Below are 10,177 nucleotides of genomic sequence, written 5' to 3' on the forward strand. Positions count from 1 at the left end.
CTGCCTTCTTGGGAGAGCATCTGAGCCTCCAATTCTGGGATGACAAGAGGAATACAAATGAAATGCAGGAACATGGTGGTTTCATGAAACTGTCAGATTAGTTGGAGGACATTGACAAACCCTCTCAACCAAAGTGCCTGGGTTGCTCTTCACTGAAGCTGCCTGAACTCTTGTAATGTCTTATCTCAAATTCTCAGTGTTTAGCTTCAGGGACATTATTTCAGAACTGCAAATGAGTAGACTCATAGATCGTAAGCATCTATGGGAGACTATCCCATAAAAGCACAGTGCGCTATTTGGCAGACCCAGCATTTCAGAGTTGAGATCCTTAAATGGTAGGTGAGAAAAACGTATGTTTGCAAGATATCACATAACAAATAGCTTCTTCAAAGATTTGCTGCATCTTTTTTCTCCCCTCTTAACATTTCTAGTTAGAAGTATGATTGTTTAGATAAATCGCGGAGGAAGTCTGTGTATTTGTACAGTATCACCATTCAAATTTCTGGTAATATTTGTGGTGCAGTTCAGAGGACCTCTTTATTCTGAAAACTTGTTATGCCCTTGCTTGAAGCCTGTTCAAGTGAGCTATAATTTAGTTTATGTCTATGTTTAAGTGTACCCTTTAAATCTGCTTTTGAATAGGGATGGATGTTAGTATATACAGGAAAACTACTGGAGCCACAGCTTAAACAAGATATACAGGGCTAAAAAGAAAAATGCAGATCAATGTAACTAACTTAGATGCCAAAGATTAGTTAAAAGTTAGTTAACCCCTACGCTGTACCTTTCCTATATTGTTAAGGAAGAGAAACAGGTCTCTGAAGACCTCTAGCGAAACAGTTTTGAAGACCTAATTCGCTATTTGCTTCTTTTGATGGTTTGTGCTAGGTAGTCCCAGAAGGTGATTTAGGTCTCTTGTCTCCACTGATGTTATAAGGAATTAGTAGGAAGTACTTACTGACAAACGGAGCACAGCTGGCTCCTCAGAAAAGACTCGCAAAAGCAGCAGATGAGGGCAGTGCCTCTCTACCTTTTGTACAAAATCCTTCTACTTTTAGCATCTCTCTCCAACAGTGGAGACTTGGTTTCTAGGCCTTGCTCAGACTGAAGGAGTTCAAGTCCACACCTCAGAACAGAGTTTTGCCGTTCAGCCTCTAATCTGAGGCTACACCTGCTGCTGGGTGAAAACTGCTGGATTTGGAGCAGCCATTGACTTTGGGGGGTTTATACAGCCAAAATGTAGTCGCCAATCTCAGCCGGAGTTGATGTCCAAAAACTCCTTCTATAGTCAATGAAAGAGAGAGGCCTTTTGAGAGGGTGATCCATAGCAGCCAAAGAAGGTTCACGTATTTCTACTATGTTTGGTGCACACAGCTGTTCATATTCGGCTGTGGCAGGGACCTCTTGGAAGGGCTTAAAATAGCTAAACTGAAACTGTACTTGATTACGTTCTAGTGGAAAATCCACATTACCCTTGTTTACGTGATGCTGTTTCTCTTGCATGTTGACAAAGAAATACTTTCTCTTTGGAGTAAAGTGACCTGGGGTACTCTCTGCTCCTCTCTCACAACACTGAAATCTTCACAAATTGCACTCGGGTCCAGAGTTGGTTTTCAACTTTAACTGTTTCAAAATATTTTCTTGTTATGTTCCTAGCTTCTGGAACACTTTGCTGTCAGTGAGAGGGCAATGGGATGGATCAAGGACTGTTTCTTCTCTAAGGCATGCATTTCTGTCTGCTTGCCATGAAAGCTTTTGTGGCCATACCCTATTATGGGGCAAAGACAGAACACTATGCCTTTCCAGCACTTGCTGGCTTGATGAGAGGGAAAATCCAGTGTTCCTCTAGTCTTCTGACCACGGGACTTTTTCATGGACTTCCTAAAAATTGCCTTCACATGACTTGTGAGAAGCCTGCCTAGATGTTTCCAAGTGTCCTAAGCCACCTCATGTTATACTGACACCCAGGGCTTCACCCATACCAGAATGGTCTGGCCATGACCTGGGCCACGTTGGCATACTTGCTTTCTCAATAAGCAGCAGATCTGATCCGGAGGGTGCCTTGATCTTGTTCTCAAAATTTGTTATAGAGCTGTCCAGTTACCTTTTGACACCACTTCATTGGTAGGAAGTCTGCAGTGAGGGACCGTAGGTAACAGTGCTGTGAACTCCAGTCAGGAAGGGAAGATCCTTAATCCCCTATCACTCCTTCCAGAGCAGTTCCAGCTTTGCAGCAAGTTGTTTGAGTGAGAGTTCAGTATCTTAGAGGTCGATACGTGGCTCTTTCCATGGAAGTGGCTGACTTTTGCCCTTCCCATTGAAGGGGCTGCCATGGTGGTGTTTCCTAAGGAAATGCAGCCAGTGGTGCTCGAGGGTGCGCTTCCTTGGTTAGATGTGTAGCCGCAAGGTCCTGAACTTTCTTCATAGTACGCTCAGCGAACAATCTGAGAGCAAAGCCATTGACCAAAACTTGCATAGCTTTCATTTCTACATTCTTTCCTGACTAGTTCTTGTGGAAGATTATGTGAGTCCTGAGTCAGGACAGCAGGATTATGCTCAGAGCAAAAGAGTATGTGTGGTAAGGGGGACATCCCCTTTTCTTTGCTTTCCCCTTCCAGCTTGACATCATAAATGTGAGTGGACTGGAAACAGGATGATTTATCATTGTTAATGTTTTTTTTTTTCTCTGTTTTTCTAGGATCTAGTTCAGGATCAAAATTAAAAGTTCCTCAGCTGAGCACAAATGGCACACAGCACGTTGTTCAAGCAGGCCAGACTTTAAATCTCACCTGCAGGTAACCAGCTCAGCTGGATTCTGATAATTTGGCTGGGAGTTCATACACCTGACACTTTCTTTTTTTTGTAACTGAAATTAGAAAAAAATGAAACCTTATGTTGTGGGGAAAGGTGGGGAGTGAACTTCAATGGCAATTGTTTAATGGTTCTTTGTTGTTTCTGTTGTTGTTTTTGGAAAACAAGATAAAAGAGAACCCCAGAAATAGCCTGATATAATAAAAAAGAAAGCTTGGGAACTGGAGCTATATAATTGCAGCCCAGCATAATTGTTTCTGCTTCCTTATCTGTATTTGCAGGGGGGAAATGGTTCATTCATGGTCTTTGCCTGAAACTCTAAGTAAGGATAGCAAAAGGCTGAAAGTAATTAAATATGCCTGTGGAAGGAATGGGAAGCAGTCCTGCAGCAGTCTGACCTTGAGCAGAACTCAAGCGAGTGACACTGGAAACTATAGCTGCAAATACCCAACAAGTCCAGCAAAAAAGAAGAAAGAATCTACAGTCTATGTATTTATTAACGGTAAGATTACGTTTTTTAACACTCCTTGGTACTTACACATCCGTACAGCAAAATGGATAAATAAGGCAGTTCAGCCGTGGTTAAATACAGGGCTTTGAATTATGTTTTCAGCCTTGCAAAGTGGCATGATAATTTACTAATTAATGTATAAAATCTGCTTTCTCAGAGCTTGCAAATACAATTGCTAGAGTTTTATCTGTTAGGAAGAAAATGAAGAAAGAAAAAGACCCAATCCAACCAGTCTGCTAGAGTAAATAGAACTCCACATGGAAGTAGACTAGAAGTGAATCTGTGAAATGTGTATCAGAGAAATAGTATCTTACAGAATCGGATGGTGACTGAGGAAAACCATATATGTGGTACAATGTCCACTTTAACTTGTCTGTGTAAGATTACAGATTTCTAGGCAGCTGAAGGATGCCAGAGCTGTCTATCCAGATCACTGAATTATCTCATGCTGTACAAAATTACTATTTTTATGTTAAGTCACATTCAGAAATGTACTCTGTAGTCCATGTTACACAGATTGTAAAAATCTAGAATAAATGGAATCAAACTAAACACAGAATTGTGTTCAGCAAACAAGTATTGTGTAATGTATGGGAAATGCTGGAATTAGGTCAGTTAGGCTATAACAGAAATTGCTTTCTGATCCTGTTTTCTTCCAGGATATTAATCAGACACTTCTGAGAACAGTTGAATTCAATAGATGCATTAATAAAAGAAGAAATTATAAACATTTTAGGGATTTTTTTTAATCTTATATTTTAGTTTTTCTTTATTTTTACAGACTAAAATTAATAGATTACTGTAAGATATCAGGATTAACAGATTTTGAAAGCCCATATTACAGAGAATGTGCAACTGGAAGTTTTCCAGATTATGTGTCTGCTGCTTCTAATGAGTTCACATCAGAGTGAATTAGCCTTTGTTTTCATTTTGTGACATGAAAAGTGGGACTGGTGCTGTGAAAAAGCAGAATGAAGTGAACCTCTCACTACAGTGATAGAAAATAAGATAGCTCCCCCCATTATTGTGTTGCTTTATTGAGAATTGTTGAATAATTCACACTGTTCATCCTGCTTTACTTCATCTGAAATATACTGCAAAGTGTTCTTCTCACCCAACTATTTTCATATAATTCACTGGATGTCCAACTACAGGGGCATCCATGGAAGCATAACCAAAGTAGGTTATTAATTTAGTGACCAACATTTCCGGCTGCCTAGGAAAACTTACCATTTTCTTGGATGACTTTTGTTAAGTTTCCCATCAAGGGACCTTCTTGAACCTCCCACCTTGGATGTCATCTCTATGTGATATTTACCCACAATCCTCTCCATTCACCACATGAGAAGAGCAAGGATGGTTGTGACTCTGATTGAGAACCTCTCTGCTAAACCCACTTTACAATATAAGAGATTCTTCTACGTTCTCTTTGTCTCTTTCCTGTTTGAAGTGTTAATTTTTCTGGATCCTGAATTTTTACAAATGAAAGATACAACCAGTCTTTCTAGCTCTTCACTGCTTCCCAGGTTGTATGTAGCTTGCTTGCATCTGAAAGATATCCTCAATTAGACGTATGCGAACCAAGGTTATCTGTGTAGTTCACATGGTGATATAAGAAAAACATATCAGTGGAGAAATAGTTTTTGTACAGCTTCCCCCCCCCCATCAGTTAAGGAAGGCTGCCTGAGTGTCTTGGTTTTGTTGGTTTTTCAAGGACATTCAGTCATTAAATGTTGATGTCGCTGTTGAAGATAGGATTGGATTATGTTTCTCCTCCTACCTTACTTGCCAAAAAACAGTAAAATGTTTAAGGGACAAACCCGTATCAAGCTTAGACCTCTTTGGCATCTCAATTTTCTGAATTTGACAATCCTTTTGATTGAAAACCAATTTCTTAACACTTAAGTGTTGATTGTGTCCTAGTAAGCACATATGAGAGTTAGAGAGTTAGCAAACTACTGATAACGAGGGAGGCTGCAAAGTAACTGCTCATTTAATGCCTGTTGAAAGCATCACTCTGCCCTAAGGTGGGGAAAGGTATATTAGTCCTCCAAAAACTTACAATTTCAGGAAGACTTGTTGAGTAGGTTGCAAAGAAACAAGATACCAAGTACCAAAACTCATCCTTTCTGATCAGTGTAGTGTTAGCATCTGGAAAGAAAATACTTAAGGAATCTCTTAATAAAAGTCATTATTTCTGTGAACATGAATGAAATTCAATTATCTGGCTCAAGTGGGGGTGAGACAGGGATAACAAAATCCTCTGTGAAGACTACCTTTCTTGAGTTTAGTTTTATTTTAAATGAATTCGTGGGTGCTTAGGAAATAAACATTTGTAAAATTTGGGTCCGTCTTAGTTTTGTATTGTTTCCTGTGGCAGGACATTGTGTCAGTCCATTTCCCATGTTAGCTCCATGTGGATCACCGAGGTGCCTGTTTCCCATGTCTTAGCATGCTGCAGATGAGAACAAATAGTTGCTATTTACAAACACAGAATCCAAATCAGGAAAGTTGATATTGTTTGTACAGGAAGTCATCACTTATTGTTTTAAAAATGTTATTCATTTCCGTAATTAGAGTGATACTGAATATGAACTGGATTAAAAAAAAAACCCCAATAAAGTAAGTCCTTTGGTTCAGTAACGAGTGTATGCTATGGCAGAAGATGAACTTCTATAGGCAAAAACAAGATGCAAGATGATGAGTAGGAGACTGCAAGTCCCACGTGCCCCAGGATGACTTGAAGCATTGCTGAAGTCCTGTGTTTGGGTGATCAAGAACAGGCAGGCTGGTGACATTTCTTTCTGGTGCTAGTCCTGACACCACCTTTCTTTCAGCTGGAGAGGTCACTACTGAGTTGCACAGGGGAGTGAGTGCACAGTGTGTGCTGCAGCAACTCTTGACCACACACAGCTCAGGAATTGAAACATCGAGCGAGGGAAATGAATTCTCTTAAGAGCCTTGGACTTTGCTCTAAGAAAACTGATGGCCTGACTTCCACCACAACCCATGGGAAAAATCTGAAATGAAGCAAAGCCTCTTTGCCAATTTCTCCACTGACTTGGACCAAAAGCTGCTCTGATCTTTATTTTGTTATGCAACTGCAGCTTAGTAGTAAAATGGAAAGTTTCGTAATGAACACTCGCTGTGTACATTGGAGTGAGGCATGGGGAATTTTCTGCTTGAAAAGGGATAATTATGGAATAAAGACGTTTAAGAAACACCAAATTATCAGCAGGCTGTTTTGAAACCTATGTAGATTTCCCTGGGGACAGTGCTAAAGGCTTTTCTTTCTGCCTGCCTTTGTTCTGGTATCTCTAAGACACTCTTTTCCAGTTTCTGGAGCTCATTCACTTTCTCCAAAAATGTGCAGTTCTCTTCATTCTCTACTCTCATCATCTCTTGCCTTTGATCAATTGTTCCCATGGTATGACAGAGGAAAAGCACGTAAGTTCAATTACATTGATATATCAGGGTTAGATTTTTGCAGTAATTTAAACAAACTTTGATTCAAGTTGAAGTGTTGCTGCTTCTTGTGATGAAGATAGCTTTCAGCTATTAATGTATAAAAGTAATGTCTTAATTCTACTGCAACAGAGAATTTTTCTCCAAGTGAAGTTGTACTTGGCTTTAGGGTATTAGCCCATTTCTTAGTCAAAGTTCTCCCTCTCCTTGTCTCTCCTTGCACTCCTGCTCTGCATGTCTTCTGCCCACATGCTTTGCCTTGCAAAGTGAGACATGTACTTCAATCAAGCGCCATTCAAAATATTTTGTTTTAAAATCAGACCTCTAGGCTAAGTCAGTTGTCTGTTCTCTTTGTGTACTTAAAAGAGAGAAAAAAGGACCTTCTGGGAAGTATTTCTCATCACTGACTTTACATGGAATCTGGAGAACAAGCTTAGAATAGATGTCTTGCTTTGAGATGATTTAAGTCAGGTGAAACAAACCAGTGCTGGGTAACTAAAGGTACAAGTCCTGAGAGTACCTGTACTCACCAGTGCCTGGAATGTCAAACATGTCCACTAGTTTGGGATATTTGGCTTGAGGTGTTTCTCAGGTTGGACAGTCCAGAATGAAGTGCATTAGTGAATGGCTCAAAAATGTAAGCCTCTGAAGTGCCAAAACATCTGGGGTTTTGAGTGCATTTTCAAACTCTAGAGTTGTATTCTGCAAGTGTTGAGCGTATGGCATCTCCTTGGGAGGTCCACTTGTTGACGGATAGCTGGATCCAGCCCCAGAACCGACATGGATTTAATGTTTAGCTTGAATGCATTGACTTCTGTAACCCTAAAGGTACTATGTTGCAGAACAGGGAGGGCATCAAAAGAGTTCCCCAAAAGGGTCTCTTAAGATCAGAAGCATCAAAGTCAAAATATTTCAACAGGTGAAAAAAGCAGGAAGACAAAACACCCTGAAAGCTAACAGAAAGGGAGATTTTCTTCTTTTTCCTTTTTCTTCTTATTCAGAAATAATGTACTGACAGAAGAACCTGCTGACGCCTGGGAAACTCTTCCTCCCCTGTGCCTTTTTTCTGTCTTTGCTTTTGGCACAGTTTCAACGTATGAGCAGTACGGTTTGGCTTACACTGTCAGAGTCAATAATATGATAGCACTTCTGTTATGAAAAGGAAACTAGTTGAAATTAAACTATGCTACAGCTGTATCAAGTATGCGGACACATTTTTAGTGTCTAATGAGGTTCCTGTTACAAAACAGAGCCCTCTAGGACTTGCTGACGTCAATCACCTATAATTGCTGTGCTTTTGTCATTGCGTGTCCATGGACTTCACATTATAGTACACTGTGTTGAGCAGAGCATGTGTGGACACCTTGGCAGCATCAAAGGCCATGCACTAAGCTCTCCGAGGTCCTTCTTCCTCACCAAGGCTTATAGCTCCTACTGAAACAGAAATACGTTTCCAAGGTGAAACATCATGAGGGAGGGATACATCTGAAAAAGTGTTCCTCATGTCCATTAGCCTTTCTAGAGATCGCTTTCTGAACATAGCAATTGCTCTAGTGTGGATTTCCTGGCTAATGTGGGTACGATTATTTTTCCTTAAGAGTTTTAACCATGTTTTACGTGTGTTATGAACCTACATCGATAACAGCATAGTATAACTAGACCCAAAGGAAAACAAACAAACCCTGCCTAAAAATCACTGTACAATTAAGCCAGCGATGCTTTGTGTCTGAATGTGCTCCAGATATAAAATAATCCCCTCCTTTTTATTTGTTTTTCCCCCCTGGACTTCTGTGTTTATTAATTTATATCTCCAGTCTTCCTTCAAGGTTTAGAAATCATTTGAATTTGGAGAGTACTATTTTACAGGCTAAGAAGAAGCAAGAGTGGAAAAGCCCTTCTTGCAGATAAGTGTTGCGCTTCCAGACATACAAAATGGGATTTTTTTTTTCTTAAGGAACATAGACACCTACAAGTGAACAGGTTGAATAAGTGCCTTTCCTAGGGCATGATTCATCTCATCATGAAACAGATGTCTCAAACAGGTCAGATGAGTCCCATGGCAGAATTCCCCCTTTCTCCCCAGTGACAACACTAACAGTTTGGCCACCTAGCTCAAGTGAGAAATGTCTATATTTTAGATGAGTAAGTGAGATGAGAGCCACTCTTGGTGTGCAAGGTTCTCCCCAAATTACTGCTGAACAGCCCTACTAATTTAGCTGGGATAAATAAAGTTAGTTAGGGTGATAAATAAAGTTAGTTAGTTAGTTTCCATCCCTACAATGGAAAGGGGAATTTGGCAATTGGCCCATTAACTTTAATGAAGTTTGCATGTCTGTACTTTAGTAAAGACTTTGGTCCTCTTCACGTGCATGAGGGAAAAGGGTGTTGTGTGAATGTGAGAAAACTGTTTTGGCTCTCTTAGCCTGAAACAAGTCTTAATGGTGAGCCAAGTATAAGTAGGTATTTTGGAAGAACTTCTGAGGACAAGAGATTTCAAGGAGCTCAGACCTTCCTGCAGAGACTTTTCTTCTTGCAAATGTATGTGTAAGTACTCTGACTTACATAGCTCAGATTATTAAAAACAAAACAAACCCAAGAACAGTAGCTGAAGCTTGTGGGGAAAGAAAGAACCTCTCCATCTTTTCTGAATTTGGCATTTCAGTGTTGGCTAATCTAGTTGTTTGTGCAAATCCTATAAATAGCCTAGACAGGTTACTGATACCAGACATAATATTGCTTGTGTTAAGTCTCTTATCAAGTTTGTATCTGGCTGCCAAACAGATTAATAAAAAGCTGCTATTTATGTTCTCTAACAATATAGCAAGTGACCTTCATGGATTTTGTGATTTCATGAATGTTCTTTGTGGGCTCATGTTGATTGTAACTGAGAGATATTGTAAGGGACACAGTCAAACCAGCACACAGTCATTAATTCCAGGCACAATTTAAAAAAACACTAAACTGACTTTTAAAGCAACCTTTAGTATATGCAAATATTCTGGCTGTCCATCTTTCATTTTGCTACCGTTGCAGGCAGCTCTGAAGGAAAAAAACAACAAGAACAACACCCCACCCCACCCCCCAAACAAGCAAAAATTCAAAAAACAAGGTCAACCCTCTTAGATCTTCCATTCCAAATCCTGATGGAGCTGAATGTATAACTTGGATGTGGTCTTCAAGATAGGTCAATCCATGATGTTCCTTTTACATCTAGAACTTTCTGAACACAAGAGTGAGTGAAGCTGGCCCAGAAGACCACTGGTGAGAGATTAGGTCATCCCAGATGCGTTGCCAGCCAGCTGCTCAGGGAAGGATGGCATTTACCTCCCCTCAGGAAGGAATTGGGAGGAAATGTAGCAGGAGCCACTGGCAATAGCTAGGGCTATGATG

General features: G+C 40.1%; 1 protein-coding gene across 1 annotated transcript in view; it reads left to right on the forward strand.

Annotated features, from left to right (window-relative positions):
* The first annotated feature begins 2,670 nt into the window (after positions 1-2,670).
* The window catches only part of FLT1 (fms-related tyrosine kinase 1), a 98,608-nt gene continuing 91,101 nt past the window's right edge, over positions 2,671-10,177 (forward strand). Inside the window, exons 1-2 of the mRNA XM_009327748.1 lie at positions 2,671-2,795; positions 3,093-3,313. Coding sequence (XP_009326023.1) covers positions 2,671-2,795; positions 3,093-3,313 — 346 coding nt within the window. The remainder of the gene's footprint in view (positions 2,796-3,092; positions 3,314-10,177) is intronic.

This window comes from Pygoscelis adeliae, unplaced genomic scaffold (assembly GCF_000699105.1).
Source record: "Pygoscelis adeliae isolate BGI_AS28 unplaced genomic scaffold, ASM69910v1 Scaffold14, whole genome shotgun sequence".
In the NCBI taxonomy this organism is placed as follows: Eukaryota; Metazoa; Chordata; class Aves; order Sphenisciformes; family Spheniscidae; genus Pygoscelis; species Pygoscelis adeliae.